Genomic DNA, 25,431 nt, shown 5'->3' on the forward strand with positions numbered 1-25,431 from the left:
GGCCCCCTGCAAACGTTTGGCAGAAAAAATTTAGTAAAGGATCCATCTGAGTTAGTGATTGTTGGAATGAGGCTCAGTATCGAGCATTTCCATTGGCCAGCTTGTTTGAAAATTACTTGTTTTAAAAAAAGGGTTCTCATAGTTGCTATATAAGCCGCGCATTTGAGCAGGGTTGCTCCTGTTTTATCACAGTTCCACAGAGTTTGGCGACCAGCCACTACTCTACTATCTTCATCTGACCAACCTGAGGCACCTGTTTGCACGTAGCGCACCTTCAGGCAGCACTGAGCAATAGAGGTAACCATTGGCGTTTATAGATGCAAAAGCTAAAATAGATGTATTTTCCCTTAGATGCTGCCCATGCTCCAATGGAGAAGTCCCTTAAATTGTGCTTAGCTGCTTGAAGAGCACCTCAGCTGAGCTTTCTACAGCATTTTAACTGAAATCTCCTAACCCCTAATAGTCTTATACCCCTTGAGAGCCCCAGTAGTAAAGGCCCAGCATTAAGCCCCAATTAAACCACATTCTTCCTCATTAAAGTAAGCAAATTTGCACCTAGTATTATGGCTGGTCAGTTCTCTTCTGTTTCTCCTGCCAGCCTGATTGACATGGGAATTCTGAGGCAGTGGTAGCAATTGCCTCATATACACTGACAACCAACTACTCCTAAGCCATTCAATCTCAATTTGTGAGAGATGCATACACACTAAGAATTTGAAATAATCTTTGGTCTCTCATTCACAGAACAGTGACACTGAACAGGTTGTGAGCCCACATACTACACCTCCTGCACAAACCACGTTCTCAGCACACAATCCATCATATGTGGAGGTACTCACCAAAAAATTGACCTAAACACCAGAGACCTCAAAAACGCAAACATGCTACACCTAATACAATACCTACAGCACTCAATACACATAAAACCACAAGCAGAAGTGTCTCACTAAATAAGCCCCTAAGGCAAAGCACATCTAAACCAAATTTTTTTGTTATAGGTGACTCTATAGTGAGACACAGAGATGTCCCACTCACCAGGATGGACAAGATTATAGTCAGCTGTCTGTCTGGTGCTAGGGTCTTCCAGATCACACACGCAGTCAAGTCTTTCCACAGCATGTACCATTATGACTCCATCATATTTCATGTTGGTGTGAATGACTTGAGACATACCTCACTGGACTATATGAAGAAATACGTGACTGAGCTCTGTGAATATGCATCTCAGGGAGGTATGTCCCTAGCCTTGAGCAGCATACTACCCTCACCTAGAATGATGCCAGATTATCAACAAAAAATTATTGACTTCAACAATTGGCTTAGTTTCTAGTGTCATTCTAAGGGGATCCAGTACCTCTCAGCCTGGTATGACATGGTAGATAGACCATGCTGCTTTGCTAGTGATGGTCTTTGTCTGTCATCTCTGGGATTTTGGTTACTGGCTAAGGCTCTTGTCTCCCCATAGTGCCTTTTTAGGCAATGTCACAACAACAAGATTCCCGACGTAAAAATATTTTCAAAAAGCAACCTCAAGGTTATACTGCTAAACACTGAGAGTCTAATCCTAAAATTGCACTCACTGGAATCAGCCCTCACCTTAGACGATTCTGACATCTTTGCAGTCAGACACTTGGTTTAAGAATGCTGAAAGCACCCTGGCCATACTGGGTTATAATGCCTTCCACACATTCAGACTACAGTCTGAAAGTGTGAGAACTAAAGGAGATGCAGTATCTGTATTCATCAAAAATAAATTCACTCCTAGATTGGTTAAACAAAACTATTCCTTTGAACTAATCCAGGTCGAATTGACTGTAGGTAAGACTCCTCTCCATGTTATTGCCAGTTATAGGACCCCCTCCATGAACCAGAATACCCATACTGCATACTTGGCTCTATTTGAATCACTCAAGATACAACCAAACACCCTGATTTTAGGTGACTTTAACTACCCAGCCATAGATTGGGTAAATTATAAGTGTACTAACACGTTTGCCCAAAGGTTCTTGGACTTTATCAGCTCTAGTGCCCTGGACCAGTCAGTTGATACCCCCACAAGGGGCCCAAATGTTCTGGATTTGGTGCTGACTAATATGGGTTATCATTTTACCACCCCATGTGTGCAGCCCTTCCTAGTGAGGTCTGATCATAAATCAGTCTCATTATAAGTAACAGTAACATCTGACCCCCCCCCCCCATCTGCAGCAGTTAGACTAAAAAAACTTCTCCAAAGCCAGTTATAACCTAATACACGACAGCATTAATAGTTTCATAGCCCCTCACCTCGCTGATGGTATGGATGCCTATACTGGGATTTATGCCAATGCCTTGTATAAGTATCTGTACAAATGTATTGATTCAGCCTTACCTGATAGGATTAAAACAAGATCCTCAAGAAAGAACAAGCCTGCCTGGTGGACATCTACCATTAACAGGCTATACAATAGGAGAAAGAAAATGCTATCTAAGAGTAGGAAGGAACGGTTTCTGAATTGGAAGCATACCCTCCTCGGCTTAAACAAGCAAATAAGGCACGTTGTAAGGCATTCTAAAGGTAACTATGAATCCAGATTAGCCTCCTTCGCTAAGGATAACCATAAGGCCTTATTTAGCTACATCAGAAACCTTAAAGGGAAAACCCAGATCTGTGCAGAACTGGTTGTTAATGGCACCACGTCATTAACCCACAAAAATAGCCAACCTGCTAACTAACAGGTTCAGTGAAAACTTATTCCCATATGTCCCCACAACATAACCCCCAAATATCCTTATAACCTGCTCTCCACATAATATCTCCAAGGAGCAGGTCATAAACACTCACTCCAAAGTGAAAAACACAGCCTCTATGGAACCTAATAATATCCCAGGCTGCATTCTAAATGGATTAAAACAGGAACTAGCTGCATCACTGGGTACTCTTTTTAACCACAGTCTAAGCAGTGGTTTTGTACCTGCTGAAAGGAAAACAGCAACTGTCATCCCATTGCATAAAGGAGGAGCCTCCACAGACCCTGGGAACTATAGAGCCATAAGCCTGACCAGCCTAATCTGCAAGGATATGTTAAGAATAGTCATGGACCTTATCAACAAAGATATAGGAGACCTCCAAATGCTTGACCCAACCCAGTCTGTCTTTGTTAAAGAAAGATCCTACCTCTTGAACTTGGTGGACTTCTTTGAGACAGTCACCAAAGCCCTGGATGAAGGCAAATCCATGAATATGACCTACCTACACCTGGCCAAGGCCTTTGACACTATTCCCCACTCAGGAATCATTGATAAACTCACCCAGCTGGAGATCAACCCGTATATTGTCACATGGTTTGCAAACTGGCTCACCAATAGAACGCACACAGTCAAAATAGATGAATCAACCTCCACCGGGAGACCTGTAACCAGTGGTGTTCCATAGGGATCAGTGCTGGGGCCACTATTGTTTGGAATCTACTTCTCAGATGTACAGGCTAAAACAAATGGGTTATGACTGGGAAAGTCTGCTAATGATTGCAAACTGGGTGCTGTCATAGAGTCTCCAAACAATGTCAACATCATACAAGAGGGATTTGCACAGACAAACGACTGGTGCCAAAGTCATGGGCTAAAACTCAGTGCAAAAAAATGCATGATAATCCCCTTCAGCAAGTGTGACATCCCTGCAGATTACCATATTAATAACAACCTAAGCACGTAATCAGTAGTGAAATATTTGGGCACACAGGTTGACAGCAGCCTTTTTTTGACCACCACATCTCCAAAGTGGTAAGAAAGGGCATTGTCTCCAGAACAAAAGAGGTTATAATCCCCCCAGGGTGGGAGGTTGGCATAATGGTTAAGGTGTTTACCTTACAGACATATGGTGCAGGGTTTGATTCTCACATGGGGTAATTGGCTTGGCTTAAAATGACCCACAAAGGCAGTTAGCCTAGTACTAATACATGCTTCTGTATATGCTTCTATGCTTCTGTACTCCTCACTCATCAGGCCAATAACAGAGTTCTGGTATGTAACTTTCCAGGCACCTGCAGCAACTGGAAAGACCTCACAGGTTTCTTGCAGAGAAAATTCAGGGTCTTCAGCATATGTAATACATTGACAAACTAAAATCATTGTCACTGTACTCTGTGTCTTGCAGACTACTCAGAGGTGACCTCTGCCTTGCATATGTAAAGCAATCTCAGATTCTGCTCTAATGGAAATGCTGCACATTCATAAATCAAATGGTCTAAGATGCACTCACTCTAGGGAACTCAACCTAGTATGTGACATCAGCAAGACTTGCTGGAGAGACAGATATGTTTCACAGAGATTACATGTCCTCTGGAACAAACTTCCAATTCAGGTGAAGCAGAGCCCCTCACTGACCCTGTTTAAATGTAATTTGGATGACTGGATGGGGAACTTCAAATTCACCCTGGGAGTTTCACCTGTGTCCCTCTTGGACAGGGGCAGTAGGTACTGACATAGTTCCGCTTAATACCTTGATATTCTTGGGAATAGGGGTTGTACTTGGCTAGGCTTGTAAGGGCCATAGGGCAATGAACCTAGTAATCTCCTATGGTCCTATGCAAATCCAGCACCTGTAAATATATATTTTATTTCAATAGAATAGCCTCCATGAAAAATACATCCCAACATCTGACCTTTGCTGCATTTGTTTGGTGATAGTCTTGTGTGTGTGTGTGTGTGTGTGTGTGTGTGTGTGTGTGTGTGTGTGTGTGTGTGTGTGTGTGTGTGTGTGTGTGTGTATATATATATCTACACAAGTTCAGTCCTTAAGATCAAATGCGGGGTTGTTCAACAGCTCTTTAGGCAACTGTTTATGATCGATTAAGCAGGTGGTCAACAGGTATCTGAGATCGAACAATTCTCGTAGTTTGGGAATATGTCCTTTTTCTGAGTTTTTGTAATCTCAGAGTTAGTATATATAATTAGGAGTAGATGTGGGGAGCACAGCTCTCCACATGAGAGGTGCAGGTGTGCTTAACCACTGCAAAAAATTATGTTTTAATTTATTTTTATGTTTTTGATTTTGCATTCACCAATGCTGTTTTTCATCTCAAGCGTCATTGCTTGTTAATGTCTGCATTTTCGATGTAAAGACATTGATGTTTAGTGTGTCAGTGTTGGATCTAGTTGGAGTTTCCCATCATTTGAGCTTTTGTGTGTGCGTCTTATGTTAACCAGACAACACTTTTAGACCATCTGACTCCATTTAATGAAAAGCAAATTTTTCACCACATCTTGCTTAGTAAAACAGAAGTATATTGCAATAAAATGCAGTCATTTACTAAGTCATAAAACCACCCATTGTAATCTGATTTAGACCTTTCTTTAATAAATACAGTAAAGCTGCAAGCCTATGCCGGTAAGTGTAGGAACATAATGCTGTGAAAGTAGTGACAGGCAGGGAGACTGCAACATTTCATTAATACATGTAATAATGACTGTAGGTGGCAAATGCAAACAATGAGTTATGAAGATAACATCATCCCAGACTAAGTTTCCATGGATATGGATGACCCACTGCATTCTGTTCATTTTTCATTCCCTAATAACTACTCAGTCTTATTCATGGTTTGTTTGTTTAATTATTTTGCTTTCTGTTTGTTGACTGGGTAGGTATGATGGTAATACAATCCTTTTCGACTTCAAACAGTTTAATTTACACTTCAGGTATATGCAAGTTTGATTTACATTTCAGTCATATGTAAATATCACAGTGATAGCTGAAATAGTAGTTAGCAATATGGTAAAGTCAGTTTTCAAGCACTTAGTAAAACATTAATAAGACAGAGAAAAGTATTTCAGTTTACATTGTAGAATATGACTACATCCATTGAAAGTATTGCTGAGGTTTGCTGGAGGAAATGGAGTCTATCCTAGCAAACAGCAGGCATACGGCGGAGAAGCAATCCTGGATGGGATGACAGCCCATAGTAAAATGGGAGCACTTGCAATCACACACACACACACACACACACACACACACACACACACACACACACACACACACACACACACACACACACACACCCTGCGGACACCTTAGAAGTATATCCAGTTCACTTTTCAGGATTTCTTTGAATTAGTGAAGAAACTGAACACCCTAGTAAAAAGACATCTGGAGACAGGGTGGGTAGATATGTAGGTTTCGGGCAGGAGGTAACCATTGGCTAGCCACTTGCCACTGTACCGTTGTGCTGCCTTACTGTATAAAAAATTTAGATTTAAATTACTGGCATCTTTACAATTGCATCGTATTTATGTCTGTCATTTCTTTGACATTCACTTCCATGACTATAAGATAAGTGATTGTGCACTGATAATAGGTGTACATAATTTCAGTGATTCTTCACAAAAGTCCGCGGTCTGAAAGGTAACAACCAAATCTGCACTGAACTGGTGGTCAGTAACACCACATACACAAATGCCGTAGATACAGCCAACCTACTGGCAGACAAGTTCAGTGAAAACTTCACCCCCTGTCCCCCCCCCATCAGTAAACCAGGACATCCCCAGCACCTGCCCCTCTCCCCTCATTACCAAGGAGCAGGTGTTTAATACCCTCTCGAAGGCAAAAAATACAGTCTCCATGGGACCCGACAACATCCCTGGCTGTATCCTACATGAACTCAGGCATAAGCTGTCAGCTCCATTAGGCAACCTGTTCAACCAAAGCCTGAGCACTGGCTTCATCCCAGCCAAATGGACAGCTACTGTGATCCCTCTACACAAAGGTGGAGCGTCTACTGACCCAGGCAATTATAGGCCCATCAGCCTAACTAGCCTGATCTGCAAGGCCATGGAGCGCATTGTTATGGACCTTATAAACAAGGACGTTGGCAACCTCCAAACGCTTACCCCACACAGTTTGGTTTTGTCAGAGGGAGATCGTGCCTGTTAAACTTTGACTTCTTTGAAACAATCGCCAAAGCCATGGACAAGGGGAAGATAGTGCACACCTCCTACCTTGACCTAGCCAAAGCCTTCAACACTATACGCCACTCTGGTATAATAGATAAACTCCGCCACTCAGGCATAATAGATAAATGCTCCCAGCCAGGCATCAACCCATATGTTACTAGATGAGTAGCTAACTAGCTCACTGATAGAACCCAGTCATTCAAAATAGGTAAAGCCACCGCTAGTAGTAGACCCGTAATGAGTGGTGTACCCCAAGGATCTTTCTTGGGGCCTCTACTGTTTGGAATATACTTTTCTGTGGTGCAAGCCAAAACCAGTGGTCTGTGGCTGACCGAGTTTGCAGATGACTGCAAGCTAGGTGCTGTCTTAAACTCTCCTAGTGACGTGAACATCCTCCAAGAGGGTCTTGGCCAAACAAATAACTGGTGCTAGAAGCATGGCTTTAAACTGAATGCCAAGAAAGGCATCATTATCCCCTTTGGGGAAAATTGAGTCCCCACTAATTATCACATTAATAGCAACGTACTAAGCACCCAATCGGTCGTGAGGGACTTGGGCACCCAGATTGATACCAACCTGACTTTTGACCACCATGTTGCCTCCATTGTACGGAAGGCTTTCTACATGGCCCACTTCATAAGTAAGGGTATTTCATCCAGGAACAATGAGGTCATAACATCCCTGTACACCTCCCTCACCATACCCATTATTGAGTACAATGCCCCCTTCGGCATGTACCTTGCCAAGCACATGCAGCAGCTGGAAAGACCACAGAGTTTCCTGACTGGGGAAATCCAGGGTCTGAAACACCTGTCCTAGTACTGATAGGCTAAAAGCCCTGTCCCTCTACTCAGTCTCATACAGACTGCTCAGAGATAACCTGTGTCTGGCATACAAGACCATCTCAGACTTGCGCTTGATGGAGTTGCTGCATATCCGTAAGTCAAACTCCACTCACGCAACCCACACCCAAGGCCTCAACCTGGTCTGTGACATTAATAGAGCTTGTCGGCGGGATAGATTTCTGTCCCAAAGACTCCCCCATCTATGGAACAGACTCCCTCTCTATGTCAAGCATAGTACCTCTCTAGCCCTCTTTAAGAGGAGCCTGGATGACTGGATGGGAAACAGAAAATACACCACTGTGATCCCACCTGTGTCCCTGCTGGACAGGGGAAACAGGTGCTGACTTTGTGGGAACATGGGCAAAATTCTTGGCTAGGCTTATAAGGGCCTCTGAGCCAATAGCCTAGTATCATCCTATGAACCTATTAGTGTGAACTCTAAATCCATTTCATTCTTCTCTGTGTCATCAGCATTGCATAATATCAGAACAGTCATGGATGCAGAAATTAAATATTTCTAATCTGTAGTGTAGCTACCTAGAAAGTCTGCACATTTATTGATACTGTGAAGCTGAGTGCATAGATGCATTTGGAGGTGGTTATTATGATGCATTTTGTAGCCACTGATTTATATCACACGGCATGACAGAATACATCGCAAGATGCCATTTTCCATAATAAATCACTTAGGCTAAGAAAATGTGCTGGATGCGAGTACCACTGAAAGTAAACAGCATCTTCAAATGTAAGATCAAAGTAGCTTTATTCTGAGATTTAAAAAAATTCAAAATGAATTAGTGTATATTGAACTGGGACTTCAGGTTCTTCTAAATCTTAGCTGGAGAAACCAAAGTATATGCCATATTAGTAAAACACATTGTTGCACGGTAAAATACAAACCATCAAAATTGAAATGACAAATATACTTCAGCACATCATTGTTCACAAAATAAACGTACATCTTGCAAACAGTATTTATTTAAAGTATCCCATTACTGCTGTACAGAGCAGGCATTTGCATGATGATTGTGTCCAACACTTTGCATTAGTCCCAGTCATTGACTAATTTGTCTAGTAACAGCACATCTAAGCAAACTTCATAATCCCTCCTCGCTTTTAATGGAGTGTAGCATTAAGGTGCAAATTTGTAAAACATGTATCACATTGCAAGTCATTACAGTATACACAGACATGGCTGATAAAGATACGGCTGAGCCATTGCACACCAGCATGATGGAAAACCTGTGTTTTTGTAACTAGCTAATCCGCAAGTAGTGGTTTAGAAGATAGAGCCTGCTAGAACCATCTTACAACATAGCCTGACATTTTTAAATATATGGACATATTTTTGAAATTGTTTTAATGTTGTCTTGACAGTCTCTCTTAGGGTGACCATTCCCATGGCTAAATTTTTTTTTCGATTGTCATAAGTGATTCATTTTCATGATTATGTAATAGTCTTAATGATGCATACACAGGCTAAGTCTTAGAACAGTGACCAATACTAAATTGCTTCATTGCCAGTCTATAATAATGTAAAGGAATGCTTAATGGAAAACATACTTTGTTTTACAGTTTCCGTTACCATCAAATCAGGCTTCTTTTAAAAACTGCAGTTTATCCTTTGTATTTGATGTTGCCCTTTGTTTTGTTTTTAGTGTGTTTTGCAAGTAATCTGTTCATTAGAAAATATAACTTGGGGGAATGCACAATTTTAAAACATTTGTAGTTTAGAATGTATGTATGCATGTATAACAAAAAATCAAGGACAAGAAGTAAATTGCATTTTCTTATCAACTGCTGTATTCTTGTGTATAAAATGTGCATGGTGGTGTTCCTTATTTGGAATATCCCTAGTGAAATCAAACCTCTCAATTGAAATGAAGAGAAATTTCCATCTTGAAAGGCTGCACTGTTTTGAAACATTTCTACTTATAGAATGCATGCTTAACAAAAAATCAAGGACATGATGTAAATCATATTTTCCTGACAGCTGTTCCATTTCTGTTTATCTGCAGTTTAGTAAAAATGAAAGATAAAGAGGAGTTCCCTGTCGTATTAACTGTACAGACAGGAAGGCTTCATTAATCTAGATTCTGTCATACAAATGATATGATGCAGATGGCGTTGACAGTGTCCCTCTAGAGTCATTATGTGTCATCTGGAACCTGATTTCATTAAGAAATGATGACATTTATCTTCTGACGTTTGCTTAACTGAAGTAGGCAAGAGGGAAATGTATAAATTCATATTCTGTTTTTGGCTGTGATGTGGTTATCAGTCTGCTAAGACAACAATATTGAATTTGGTAGCAATTGTTTTCTTCAGTTGGGAATGCAAAAAAATCCTGTACTCTGCTATGCAGTTTCAACCACAAGCACTTCTGACAGTTTTTTTTCTTCAGCCGTCATTCTCAGGCGCATGCTTTAATTCTGAACTCTGTAGCCTTGTGGAAGGATGTACACCCTTCTGAATTTCACACTTGCATTCCTCCACCAACATAATAACCTTTACTATGTTTGCATTCCCGGTACAGTTCAATTGTAAGCGGCTCAGGGTAAACTTAGTGGGGAGACAGTGGGAGCAGAAGGTGTACAGACGGTCCTCAGGGCCTGGAACGTGGAAAGAACTACATCTTCCAAAGCAGAGGTTGTTTTGGATTACAACCTTCTCACAGTTTTTATGGACAATACTCTAGAGAACAGTAAAGGAAAAAATGGAAAATTAGTAATCAAAACCGAGAATAGGGACGTCACAGCAAAATGCAGTTTTTGTTTTCTGACTATGATGTATAAATGTACTTTGTTGTTGCCTTGACTTAGCTTGATCTTTATACATGGCATGCGTTTATTCTCAAATATGGGTCACAGAGATAGCAGCAAAATACAATGTTAACATGGATGTCAGAGTATCCTCAATAATAATAATAATAATAATAATAATAATAATGCTGCAAGTATGGGTCACAAATACAGCAACAGGATACAGTGTTAATCAGATGGTAGAAAACCTTAAAAAAAATACTTCGAAAAGTTTAGAAAGTAGAAAAGCAGCCAGCCATTTTGCACAGTTTGGTATCAGTACAATAAATTGAAAAAGGAAATTTGTAAATGTTTTTGTAGAAAGAACATTTTTTTTTTACTGATATTGCAAAAAAAAAATCATTACTCAGAGAAAAGTTTGGGCAGTGTAGATAGGAAGAAAGAGATTTTCAGCAGATAAGAGCCATTTAACCTACCTGTTCTAACCACTTCCACTTTTTCTGCTGTTTTATCTAGACAGTAACAGCTGTACTTTCTTCTCCCTAAAATATCTCTTTTGCATGAATTAATTGACTTTTTTTTTGTATTTTAAAGCCATTTGTTTTTTCTGGAATGTTTATCTTATTTATTATTCTGCCTGTGTAAAGAAATACTTTCTCACATCACCCCCTAAGTTACTACCTTCAAATTGTTTTACATCATTCCTGCATGCCTCTTTATTTGGAAAAATGCTGCCTACTTGGACTTTGTGTAGTTCTTTGAAATAAATAAATGTTACTGCCTTCTTATTCCTTCTATCAGCTTTTTGTAAGGCATATTACAGCCTTACAGTAACTTTGTTACAGTGCTCATAGTAAAGGGCCTTTTCCTGGACTACTCCATCTTACAAATATCTTGCCTAGCTCAGTTCTTCAGAACTGTATAAGCATGCCAAGATGAGTCGTAACTTCTTCCTCTTTTATATTCATAATGCCACTTTCTCTATATTCATAGATTACTCTCCGTCTCTCCCTCTCTCCCCATCTGTCTGCTGCCTTTTTAACCTGCGTTTCTGATCTCAGGCCGTCTGAAATAAATGAGCTTCCCAAGTCCTTTTCTACTTAACTCCAGAATATACCTGTATTATCCTTGCATATTCGTCCCTTGTGTTTTGCCCCATAAATGTTTACATTGCACCTCTTCTGATTAAATTGTAGCTGCTGTACTTCATACGTTTTCTTCTGAATTACCCTGTCTCTACTTCTCCCTTCCATTGCAACATGCATATTTATCCTGTTATGCACCTTTTCCTTCTACTTCCTTAGAAATGCTACCTGTAAAGAAGTTACAAAAAAGACTCATCAAAGTTCTGAAAAATGTCTTAAAGCACTTGTAATCTATTTCTTCAGAATGTATTCTACCTGGTCAGATCCTGAACATCCAGTTTGGCAACTGTTATCCAGGCTACCATCTTGGACCCGCTCCTAGACTGACCAATGTATTCATTCAACATTTGCATGGAACATTGCCAAATACTGCATTAAACCCATGTTGGGTGCACCCCTACAGCTTTCCTGGTATACAGATTTAGGACAGTCAGTCAAAACAATCTGTCATATATGGTAGAAATGAACTTCCAAGTGTAAATTCCTGCAGTGTCTGCACAGAAATAGGCCAGTAAATTATTGCCACAATGTAGCAATAAAATACTGTTTCAGAAAAAAAGAAAAAATACATCAGACAACAGTAATGTTATTTTTTTATTTTATTTATTTAGAATTTGCTGATCGAGAAACCCCAAGTGAACCAAAAATGTAGTGCCTTTTTAGCGGAGGCCAAAGGGGAAGCTCAACAAAAAGTACATAGAATACAATACATTACATTATAATCCGTGGCGGTGGTGCTGCAGTAGCGTTGTCGCCTCACAGTAAGACGCTGTCCGGTTCGATTCTCAGCTAGAGTGTCTTCTGCGTGGAGACATGCATGAATGGGCGTACCTTCATTGAAGGTTGTGCGTCAGAGCTGGTAACTTGGCACGTAAAAATCAACTACCAGTCATTAGCGGACCGGAGTTCCGCTGTGGCGACCCCTAACCGTGAAAAGCCGAAAGACATAACAACAACAACCTGTAATGCATATTCCATATAAAGAAAAGAAAACCATTTATTCCATAATGTGGGGATGAAGAATGGTGGCTTAATCTTGTAGAATAGTGTCACTCAGGTTCCCAACGTGCTGTTCCTGGGTGATACAAACTCACACCCTTCTCTTTCCTGTTTTCTGATCATTTTTGCAGAATGACTAAGTTGAGAATAGCCTTCTGCCTCCAGTTTTGGGATGTTACAGTGTAGGTTCCAAAGAACAAAAATATGTATGCAGCAGAAATGTGTGGGTGCTCATCAACAGTTTCATTACCGGGAGAGAGCCCTACAAGGCCTCCCCATAGTTTAGCATTGTAATTTCAAGGGCTGTACCAGTGATCCTTGGAATGGTGAGACAATAATAGTGAATGTAGAAAGGTGCATACTAAATCTCAGGTTGCAGTATATTGGTGGAATAGTCCCCCTATTTCAAGATATTGTGACCCATACTGAGGGTGCAGAAGAGTTTGCCAGTCTGCAAAAATGCTTTTATTATGTAGCAGCAAGTTTCATAACTTGCTGTTTTAGACTGAGATGTGTACTCTGTTTTTTGAGGTTGCAAGACTTGGAATATCAGGTCTCACACTTATAAGAGGAAGCTCACCCAGCAGTTCCTACTACCTTACATGTAACTTGTGTATACATTTACTACCACTGATATCTAGGACAATAGTTCTGTTGCCCATACCTGGGAGCCCTTGGCTAATTTAGTCATCAGTCATTTTAAATAAAACCCAAACTCTAAATATCATATAAATAGAAACAATGTATACAAGAAATAAGCTTGCTGTGTGTCTGGTGGCCCCATTTTGTATATGATGGGAATAAAGAGTTTGGCAACTCCAACAATGGATCTGTGATTTGCCTTTTCCTCCGTTTCTCTTCAGAACAAGTTTAGTAGCCATTCTCAGAAATGAAGAAGCACTTTCTCCATTTCTTCTACACCTAAGACACAGCTGGTCTGGGCTCATACTTGTTTGGAGGCATAGCTTCTTTGTGAGTTTGGTAAAGTGTAGGTCTAACAGAGTAAAACAGAAAAAGCAAATAAATGCTTTTATATTTAGGGAATGGGAAATTCTACTTTATAACTTTCAAAACTATTTTCAGTGTACTGCTTCCTTCATTCTTTCATTCACTCAATTATTCATTTTGTAAACTTCTTCCCTGGTGAGGGTCACAGTTGTAGCAAGCCAGGCAGGATAGACCATAGTTTCCTAGCCTCACCAACAGTTTCTAACTCGTTCTGTGGGAACCTCAAACATTACCAGGCAAGTCAAGAGATCCTACCAATGTGTCCTGGGTCTGATTCAGGGTCTCTGTCTTTCATGTTATACCCCTCTTGAGAAGCATATAGGGGCATCCTTGTAGGGTAGGCAAACCATATACACTGACTTCTGTTAACATACAGGATCAGTAGCTGAACTCTGAGGTCCTCCCAAGTTGTGAAATCCTCACTCTGTCACAGCAAATAAGACTGACTACTGTATGAAGGAACGTCATTTCTGCTTCTCGTATTCCTCATCACTTCCTTTCAGTCATCACCCCAGAGCTCATGGCTATCACTTTCGATGAAGACATAGACTCACCCATAAATTAAGAAGTTTATTTCATTCAGTTTTCTTTTTAGGGCCATGATCTGGTAGAAGGCATGCATGCAGAATTCTTCCACTATACCCATCTGCTGGTCAGTCTCCTTATCCCCTCTACCTTTATTCTTGAATTGAGTCAAACGATACTTCAAGTCATCCACCAGAGGTTCCCTTCTCAACAGGTGGCTACCCACTGATTTCTTGGAGAACAGCATGACCTCTGATTTGGTGGTTCTTATTTTTATCTCAGCCACTATGCACTCTGCAGCAAATTGCTCCAGTGAATGTTGGCAAACACAGTCATCTAAAGCTAAGAGGACCACATTACCTGCTAACAGCTAGGATTCAGTCATCACATCCTTAGAATGGATTCTCTTCCTACATTGCTTGTACATAGATAATATGATCACCTGATGGGTTTCAGAATTTGATCAATGCTCTTTATACATCACACTGTGATATTTATGACCACCTTTGACGTAGTATCTAATACAATAAAGCAAGAACTAGTCAGGCAGCAGATACCTCTAATAAACTTTACCGTAGGTATCTACATTCTTCCTTAATGTGGGCAGGAATTGAGAATGAATGCATCCATTTTAATGTAGAGAATGACTGCCTAGATAACAGGAAGACTCGGAGGCATGCTTCCTATCGTAGTGATACCATATGGAGTTTTTGGTTGAATAAAGTATTGCTAACCAAGACAAATGCCGTAGTACCATAAATGAAAGTGGTCCATGTGAGTTTAGCTAAACTTGTATATTTTATGAGATGTCAAATCTGAAGCCATAGAGTAGAAATAGTGCTAAGGGCATTGCTGAAAGCATGCTGATTTGTCATAAGTATACCATATTGACTGAACTCGGTTAGCTGAAAGAAATCAGTATGTTGATGCATTGCCAAACTAGGAAGAAAAGAGATTGGTTAAAGTGAGAAGAATAAGTGGATTTACTGATTTTAAGTATAGGAATGACAAGGAGTTGTTTCCAGAAAGACATAGATTTATGGAATGTACAGCTTTAGCAGTCAGTTAGTAGTAGTTCAGAGTACTATATAGCAGTTCTTGGACCTCCCGATAGGTTATGACCCGGAAGTAGAAAGGTGTCCAGAGAAGAGGATGGAGACACCTGTGATAAAGTTTATTAGGAGTACCTTGCTGCCTGACTAGTTTTTGCTCTAATGTGTTAGATACTAGGTCACAGTGGTCATAAGTATTACATAAAGAGTATTGATCAAATGCTGCAACCCATCAGGTGACCACATTATCTGCTCTTCATGAAACAAAGTATATTACATATGCACATTGAAAGACTGGGCATGTATGCATGTCACTTTCTCTTGATAATTTAATACCTGCTGAAACTATTTGGCAAGATGCACAATTGCTAGAAAAAAACTCCTCTTCTAGTCTTACAGTAGACAAAGTTCTAGATTAAATTATAGGAACGCTATAATGGCCTTGACTTATCAGTGACAGTTTTAGGAAATACATTAAGCATATCTCAGTATATATTTTTTTTGTGACATACACTGGGTATTGTATATTCTATGGGTTTATGAGCATTTTCAAATGTCTGCTTGGCAAAATATTTACACTAATAGCTGATTATAAAACATTAAAGTCACAGTCCAAATTCTAAACCACCATTTAGGCTAGAGAAATGGACTCTGAAGATGCAAGCCTATCAGTTTAGGGTACTTTGTGAAAAAAGTTAAAAAAAAAAAAACATTGAAGACTTCACATTACGACATCCTGTTACAATTGCTGAAAACAAACTGAGGGGGAGATAAGACAGAAAGACATGGAAGCAGGAGTATGACTGCTAGTGACTGGACTCAGAAATCTACAGACAAACAATGTCCTACTTTAGCACTTTATGTATATAACCAGGGAAGCTTCAGCACTCTTAGGAAGAGGCTTTAACTCCCTAAATTGAGGGAACAAACATTTATTCTGGTCCCCAGATATGCCAGTGCTTGCTGAATAAACAATCCCAAAAGCCACAATTTTTAAAGAGACAGAAGTTTGCACAGTAAAAATTTTAATTGTTAAACGTGCATGATTACATGTCACTGCCTGTTAAAAAAGTTGGATAATGTAAAGTTGCTGGGCTGACAATGTATAATCAGCCTTAAAACATAAGGTAATTCTTGTAAATATTCCTTAAGTGATCTGTTGGTGCAGACAAGACAGTAGTACTGAACTGATCTCTTGCTTCCCCAGTAGCAGGACACACTACTGCAGATTCTGTTCATAGGACAACTCTTTACTGCCTTTGATATGAATGTAGAATAGTATTGCAAACAGAAGGCTTGCAGTTAACATGAGAAGTTCTCTAGAACAGATGAAGAGATGGAGACTTGCAGTAGTGGTGAATGTCAACCTGAAAGGGTAGTTGTATCATTCTATTTCAGCTACTTTTAGTTATTAAAATCAGTCAATACTGCTGTCTTGCTATGTGGCACAATGACATGGTCGTTTAGCAGTACTGCTTCACAACGCTTTATTCTTCAGTTTATTTTTTGGCTGAGTTACCAGCTTTGTGGAGTTTGCATGCCTTCCTCACATCCATGTGGGATTTGCTGGGTGCTTCAGTTTCCATCTATGTTCAAAAAGCATGCTGTATGTGAATTAGTGATCCTTTAAATTGATCATTAGCATGTATGAGTAAGTGTGTCCTGCTATGGGCTGGGAGTCCATGTGGGATTCATTTATCTTCCTTGTGACCTCTGATAGCCAAGATAGGCTCTGGCTTTGCATGGTACTGAATTAAATAAAGTTGGCATTGCACAATGAATGGGTGGGTGAATGAATAAATGAATGGTATTTTTGGCCATATGCGATGCTGTATTAGTCTGTGTTTTATAACATCCCTCTATCCTCCTGGTCCAGACTGTTCAGCTTTCTACCAGACCAAGGCCACATGGTAAGGGGATCACCCAGATGAAGACTATAAATTAAAACACTAAAGTGGCAAGGAAAAAAAAAAGTGTGTCTTCTCTGCATTGTCATCACTGTTACTTTTTGGGATTTGTTTTAATGTTATTCATCTATTCCCTCCTACTGCTGATCAGAAGACAGTGTAGCACTAGTAATGTCAGGCCTATTATGAGTGTACACATCAGTACACCTGTAACTACAGCTATTTACTCACTGGTGGACTTGTACCTCCAAAGTCTCATATAAAAGTGTTCTACTTTCCTCGATGGACCTGTTGTGGTGGGAATCTGCCAACCCTCGTGTGCCATGATAGGCAAGCTGGCATCAGCTGATCAATGCCATCTTACTTCAACTGGTATGTCCAGCACCTGGACTACTAAACAAAACACAAGCCATCTAAGGCTAAGCCAGGAAGAAAAACACAAAATCGCAATGGATTCTTTAAATCTGGGTATCCAATATAGTTTTGCTTGTCTAAGAAAAAGGAGTCAATTGTATGTCCTCTCATTGTGAATTGGTTTTGTTGCCATAAACTCCATCAGAATAAGTCTTTCCAACTGCAGAAGAAGCTATACCACTTGGTTTTTGACTAAAACTGTTTAGTGTAGAAAGTAAGTGTGCTGGTTTAGTGCACATGCCCTCATTATGATAATATTGCTAAGTTAAGCTTTGCTGTTGTAATCAGATCTGTAAAGAAAAAGCCAGCAACTGGTGCAGAGGCAAGTTGTCCATTTACACTGCCATTGATTCCATTTGACAGTTTGTCAGGTAGCATAGTTATGGTTAGGTGGGGAAGGGAATGAGCCGAAGAAAATCTGGCCATCTTTTCTGGAAGGAAAGGGGAGAAGCATCTCAGTTACACAGTTGCCATCAGGTATTCTGAGAATGACTATGTCATGTAAACAATATAGCAAAGCATGTGTTGACTGTGTCTTGTTTCAACATGCTTCACTATCCCATGATGGGGGGGACTAGAAAGGGGTAGAGTGTTTTGGATGCTGTATGAATTATTGTCTTTACACTGCTTCTGCCTCCTTCTCATTCCATGAGGAGCAAAAGAGGGCTACAAGCATGGGGCGATAGCAAGATGACCAGTACAGTCAGTGACATAGAAGGACCCAAAAGGTCTATAGTGGCTTACACTGTAAAGGTTATCCTTCCTTTGACTGGTATTCCCCTAGGAATGATGACATTCCTTCACTGAAATGTGTCTCTGTCAGTAAATAACAGGATCACATGCTGCTGTTATGAAGGTAATACTGTTGAGGTGAATTTCCTGACATTCATATCTCAAACACATTGTAGCAGACCCAGTCATGATCCTATATATGTCATCCGTAAGTATCTGAAATTACTGATTGCTAAAACTGCATAATACGTAATACTGCCATAAGTGTTTTAATCTGAGGGAGGTGACAAGCCAGAAACTCATTTTTTTGGCTCTGTTGGCTTCCTTCTTCTCAGAGCATTCTACCTTTCAGGTTGTGAAGAGGGTGTTCTCTGCTCCATAAGGTCAGATGGGATGTTGTATTTCTAGGGCTCATTCGATTACAAATACTTTGTGTTAAATCTGTATTTCATATTAGCTATTATTTGTACTCATTTGCCCTTGATGTCAACATTAGTAGTAAATGTCCATTTTGGCGTAGGCATTTCAACTGGTTACCAAACACTAATTATATACATAGAATGCTCAAGTGATTCATTACACTATGTATCTTATTTTATTTATTTTATTTTATTTTATTTTGCATTTGTTGACCGGGCTAGTCTAGCTGGATATATGTCTATTTTCAGTAGAGGCCCGGGGAGAAAAGCTCCAAGGGTAAGATTATAAGTATAAAACAGACATAAACAATGGTAGTACAAGTTTTACAAACAAAGCAAATAAGTAGGCAACAATAATTTCATCATAGCAAACCAAATATAATGTATGTATAAGAAAAAAATGGTTAATCATTTTTTTTTCTTTTCTATGCATGTTATTTCCTCTCTCTGTCTTCTGGAGCTTTTCTTCCTGAGCCTTCACTGAAAAAGGGGTTTTCAAGCCAGTTCAACTTTCCCGGCTAACAAAAGCAATGAATGAATAAATAAATAATCCATATTGACAGAGGTGTGCTCTTAATTTGTAAGACCAGTACATGGATTTTATGTCCAATTTACTTCTTTATTAAATGATTTCTGTAGGTTATAGAATGTACAGAGAAAATTTATTTTAAAAAGTATATAGATCTTTACTTGCTATGAAAGGCTTTTCTTGGGTTTGTCATTAGAGATAAGTAATTCTTTTGGGGTTTTCTTATCAAAAATCTTTATTTCTAGTACTTCTTTACTCTTTAATAGTTTACTCTATTTTAAACTGTTCATTTCTTTTATTTCTATACACTTTAAAGTGACACCATCCCTGCAATTGTTGGTAGGCCTATCCAACCTTGCCTATCCTCTTTTTGTTTACAATTTTTTAGCAGCTCTTCATTAACATAGCTGGTAGTTAACGTTCCTCTCTTTCTCATTAAAAAAAGGCTTTCTTTACATGTCTGCCTCATTAAAAAAGGGCTTTCTTTATAGGTCTATTCTTTTCTACATAACCGTTCCTTAACAATGTCCAAAAAAAGGATTTAAGAAGTACTCAGTGTGGGCATAAGATGCCTTTTTCTGATGCCCTTATTCTTTGTGTTTATTGCTTGGGTACAGATCATCCCAATCAGGATTGTGCTATCTGTCATGGGTTCAACCCTTGAGCTCTTGCTGATAGGAGGAACAAGCTAATTTTAAAGGGTTTGCCACCAGCCTCCTTTTCTGAAGTTATTTCTGGAGTTCAGTCGTGTAAACATAAATCTAAAGACCCTTCAAAAAGGTCAGAACTATCAGATTCTCTAGCATCTACTTCTTCTGAACCAAGAAGAAAGAATGTAAAACTGGTTTCAAAGCTACTTGCTGTCTGACCATCATCTGATCTGACCAGACATATTTCAGATCCTACTTCCTCTGATCTGACCAAACATACTTCGGATCCTACATCCTCAGACCTGAATCCCTTGCCTAGGACTACCTATTCACCAAGTTTGGATCCAGTTCCTTCCAGGGTGCCCTTGCTTTTTTAGAGAGGCACTCAAAATTGCCATCCCTGGTATCATCTCATTCCTCCCAGAGTCTTTATGGAAGCAGATGTGGAGAGGATGATGAGATGGGAATTATCATGGTTCCTACCCCTTCGGGTCAGAAAGTCTGCCCTTCTACCGCTTCACCGATGTTGACTCCTTCTGTAATCTAACCTGTAGTTGTAGAGTCCACAGATCCAAGCATTCCAGGTCCATCTGGTTTAGATCCAAAGAGAACATTGACTTTAGATCCAACTATTACTCTGAGTGCATTAACTCCTTGGAGCTGGATGACTCTTGCAGCCGAAGCTTCCTGGTCAGATCCAAGATGATGGGGGTTGACTCAGAGGGTTCCAGAGCCATCTGTTCAGCTCGGAGCTTTGGCACTGGATAGCTCAGCTCCGACTACTGCTTTGGGTGGATTGCTGTTGGGGCAGAGGGAGGTGACAAGCCAGAAACTCATTTTTTTGGCTCTGTTGGCTTCCTTCTTCTCAGAGCATTCTACCTTTCAGGTTGTGAAGAGGGTGTTCTCTGCTCCATAAGGTCAGATGGGTCCTTCCCCCTTGGATCCACCTTCTACTTCTCATATTACTTTGTACTGTGATCCTCAACATTATACCTCACAGGGACAGCCAGCCTAAAGCTTTCAGTCTACCCAGTAAGGTGCTGTCTTATCTGTTCTGATAACTTCACCAGACCACCCCACCAAAGAAGTCCCTAGGAAGAGAAAGTCCAAAAGGAGGCACTTGGACTCTCCTCAAGAGTCAGTCACTGAAGATACTGATTTCGATGGAGAGGGGTCTACAAAATCACCACCCAATGATGTCTCATTTGGAAACATTCTTGAGATCCTTAAGCAGAAGGATAGCTGGTCTTCCAAAGACCCTCCTGAGGAATCAGTATTTCTGGAAGCATTTGGTACTGGCCCATCTACCTCCTGGATTAGTCCACCAATCAATGAACTCATTGATTTGATTTCCAGGCGGGCGTGGAAGGAACCTGTAAAAACTGAGCCAATCCCCAAGAGACCAGACCAGATTATGGCTCCACCAGTAGACCAGGAATATTGGAGTGAAGGGGTTCCAGTAGATGCCATGGTCATAGTGGTGGCTACAAAAAAGGAACTCATGGAACAGGGTTCCACTGTCCATCCTCCTAATAGTGAGTCTAGGATGATAGACAGATTTGGGAAGAGTCTTTAGGCTTCAGCGACATTTGCCGTCAGAACGCTGAACTATCTGGCACATTTTACAAGGCTACAAAGAGTTGATTAAGGAACTATCCAAATCTCTTTCTGGAGCAACAGCTGCTGAGGCTCAATCTTCAGTGTTCTCTCAGTTGGCTACACTGCAAGCTATATCCAATTTGTCCATGAGGCTTATTTGACACACTGAAGAAGGCAGCTCCAGGGCTGAGGTTCAGATATTTCCTTGAGGAGGCATGCTTGGATGCACCAGTGTGATTTTTGTGGAGCCCCTCAAGTCATCTTCTGTTAATACCCCCTTTGACGGCACTTCCTTGTTTGGCCCCACAGTAAAGGACACACACTTCAGGTGGAAGAAAGTTGGAAAGACTCTGTCTGCAGTGGCCATGTGTTTTTCAACCCTTAGGACTTTTTCCAGGAATCAACAATGAGGTTGAAAAATGTGGTTCAAGAAATCTCAAGGTCCTTTCCAAGACACACGTGAAGATAGTTCCCCCGAGGCAAAGGGGGGAGCAATAATGGCAGATAATGCCCCTGTGGCAGAGGAGGCCTGTGAAACTGGTGGTTTAGGAATTCTTTTTCCAACAGACCCTTTCAGCCCTCCTGAATGGAAGCCAGATTGTCTACCTCTGGAGGCAATCGGGGGTTGCTTATCTCTGCACCAAACAGCGTGGCTAGAGATAACAAGAGACAGTTGGATGCAGAAAATTATTTCCAGAGGTTATACAATTCCCTTTTCCCTACTTTCTTCATTGTCGAGAAAATTTCCTGATGTCCCACCCAATCAGAAGGAGACAGCAGCACTAGAAATTCAAAAGCTGCTAGAAAAAAGGTTCATCCAACAGGTTCCACCAGACCAAATAGAATCTGGAACTTACTCAAGGTTCTTTTTAGTGCCAAAGAAAACAGAGCTCTGGAGACCACTTTTGGATCTCGGTGTACTGAACAAATTGGTTCAGCACACAAAGTTCCGGATGGTCACAGTTCAGTCCATTTTGCCCTTTCTGGGCAAGGATGACTGGATGTGCTCAATAAACCTTCAGGATGCATACCATCACATAAAGATGAACAGATGATCCAGAAGGCGCTTACACTTCTGGCTGGGAGCCAGTCAGTATCAATTCAGAGCACTGCCCTTTGGTCTCACCATAGCCCCCAGGATGTTCACCAAGTGCATGGCAGTGGTAGCAACTCACTTGAGACTGCAAGGATTCCAGGTGTTTCCATATTTAGACAACTGTCTCATTACTGCCCTGACCAGACATTGACTGATAGAAGCACTTAATGAGGTGATGCACACCTGTTCACATCTTGGAATTGCAGTGAATTACAAGTCTCATTTACAACCAACCCAACCATTAGAATTCACAGGAGCAGTGTTCAACACACAATCCGTGGTAGCTTCTCTTCCACTGTCAAGAGTGCAAACAATAAGGATGCAGGTCAGGAAAATAATTTACAGTAACAGAATTTCAGCCCATCTGATTCTACAAGCCCTGGGGTCGATGTCAGCGGCAAGCATTTTAGTCACCTTAGTAAGATTCCCCATGAGAATTCTACAATGGATGCTAGCAACACAGTGGTTGATGCTTTTTCAACCCATTTTAATGAAGATAAGAATAACCCAGGTATGCAAATGGTACCTTTCCTGGTGGATGCAGTTACAGCAGCTGTTACAGGGTCGTCCTTTTATCCTGCCTCAGCCCAAGGCCATAGTGACCATGGATGCTTCCCAGACAGGGGGGGGCACTTCCTAGGGAAGAGAGTCCAAGGCACTTGGTCCCCTGTAGAGGCCAACTTGCATATCAGTGTTCTAGAGATGAGAGTGGTGCTATTCATGTTGTACGCATTCCAGGACTCTTTCCTCTCAGAATAATTACAGTCCCCACAGACAACATGTCGGTGGTTTAGTACACCAAGAAGCAAAGGAGAACCAGAACTTATTGAGAAGCCCTCAGAGTGTGGCAATGGGCAATACATCCAGCCACTTTCTAATAGCAACGCATATTCTGGGGAAATCCAACGTGATAGCAGACACCTCTACTACCACCTCATGAGTGGTCTCAACAACAAGATGATGGAAATGATTTTCAGTCAGTGGGGCTGGCCTTGCTGAGATCTTTTTGCATCTCTCCTGAACAACAAGTGCAGCAGGAGCTTTGCCCTGATCCTCCCACTGTGGGAATCACTGAGGGATGCTGTACTCCATTGAGTGGCCCCTGGTCTTTTGTATGTTTATCCTCTGACTCCCCTGATTCTAAAATTCCTTCAGAAGGCAGCCAGATTGAGGAGCAAAGTCATCCTCGTTGCACTTTACTTGCCTTGGCAGGTTTGGTTGTCCTTCCTTTGGCCTCATCTACTATACCTACCTTGGATTCTGGATCCAGTTCCAGACCTTCTGTCTCACCAGACAGGCATGGTTCACCTGGATATCTCAAATCTCAAACTAACAGCATAGTTTCTCTAATTCCTTTAATAGCCAGGCAAACAGTGCTTTCTTCCTCTGTCCGTTCTATACTTTTATCTTCCCATAAACCTTCTACTAGGAAGCTTTACAGGTGTAAATGGAGAGGGCTCATTTATTGGGCAGAGCAGAATCAGGTAGACCGTTCTCAGCTTCATTTCATTCTTTTCTTGAATTTTTAGTGAGTTTGTTTAATGAGGGTGCTAGTTCATCAATTATTAAAATTCAAATCCCAGCAATGTCTTAACTTTCATGAAGAGTTTCAGAATTCTTCCCTGGTATCCTCTAAACTGTGCAAAGCCTTTTTAAAAGATATTTTTCTGCTAAGACCCACTTATAAAGATCCCACACCACGATGGGATTTAAATGTGGTACTCTCTTTGAACCTGCACCTAAATAAGATCTTACATTTTTGTCCTGGAAAACTGTCTTTTTATTTGCAATTATGTCTGCTAGAAGAATTTCAGAACTTCAGGCATTATCTTCTAAGCCCCCATACTTGATTTTTCATAAGGATAGGATTACTTTATGTACCAATGCTTCCTTCCTACCCAAGATGGTGTCAGAATCCAACATTAACCAAACCGTTAACCTGCCAGTATTCTTCCCAAACTTTAGGAGAATATGTACTGCACTTACTGGATGCACATAGACAATTATGTTTTTATCTGCACAGAACAAAAGAGATTAGAAAGACTATCAGTTATTTCTTTCTTTTGCACATAATAAATTGGGCGAATCAGTAGATTGCATTTCATTTGTTTATAACAAATTGAATATACCCTTACCAAAACCAGTAAAGGCTCATTCAACCAGATCTATGACAACTTCTACTGTATTCCAGTCTGGAGCCGCTATGGACAATATATGTGTGGCGGCAACTTGGTCAAATCCTCATGCCTTTATCACTCATTATAAGCTAGATCTGGTCTCGAGGGAAGGGCATGCTTTGGCTCAACCATACTCAGAAATATTCTTCCTTGGAGTTCACTCAGGAAGTTAGGTAGCTGGGGACTCTGTCCCGTTAGTTGAGGAATGAATAAAAATTGACAGCAACAGATAAAGAAGTTACGTACTTACCATAATATTCCATCTGTGCTGTCCATTTTCATTCTTCCTCAACTTCCCTCCCACCATCCCCCTCCATTTTTCATAACTGACTTCTGGAAGAATGAGACTGTTCAGGGCACCTATGTCCTTCTGTTGAACTCCAGTTATGTCAATTCTTTTATAGTCTTTCTGTCAAGATGCAAAGAAGATCTGAGGGATGTTGAGGGTTGCTTTATGGGTCAGGAAGGATACTGAGAGTTTGTCAGAGGCTACGAGCTAGTGTAACAGCAGAGTCGGATCTGAGGATGGGATACGATCCCATTAGCTGAGGAAGAATGAAAATCGACAACGCAGATGGAATGCTATGCTAAGTACATAACTTCTTTTTTACTGTAAGTGCCCCACTTATCTTTGGTCAGATGTATTTG

General features: G+C 40.6%; 1 protein-coding gene across 1 annotated transcript in view; it reads right to left on the reverse strand.

Moving 5' to 3' along the window:
* Window positions 1-9,096: 9,096 nt before the first annotated feature.
* The window catches only part of LOC122792805 (cerberus-like), a 51,203-nt gene continuing 34,868 nt past the window's right edge, over window positions 9,097-25,431 (reverse strand). Inside the window, exon 2 of the mRNA XM_044060373.1 lies at window positions 9,097-10,463. Coding sequence (XP_043916308.1) covers window positions 10,170-10,463 — 294 coding nt within the window. The 3' untranslated portion in view covers window positions 9,097-10,169. The remainder of the gene's footprint in view (window positions 10,464-25,431) is intronic.

The sequence above is a fragment of the Protopterus annectens genome, chromosome 2.part0, assembly GCF_019279795.1.
Source record: "Protopterus annectens isolate FY-2018-M chromosome 2.part0, PAN1.0, whole genome shotgun sequence".
In the NCBI taxonomy this organism is placed as follows: Eukaryota; Metazoa; Chordata; order Ceratodontiformes; family Protopteridae; genus Protopterus; species Protopterus annectens.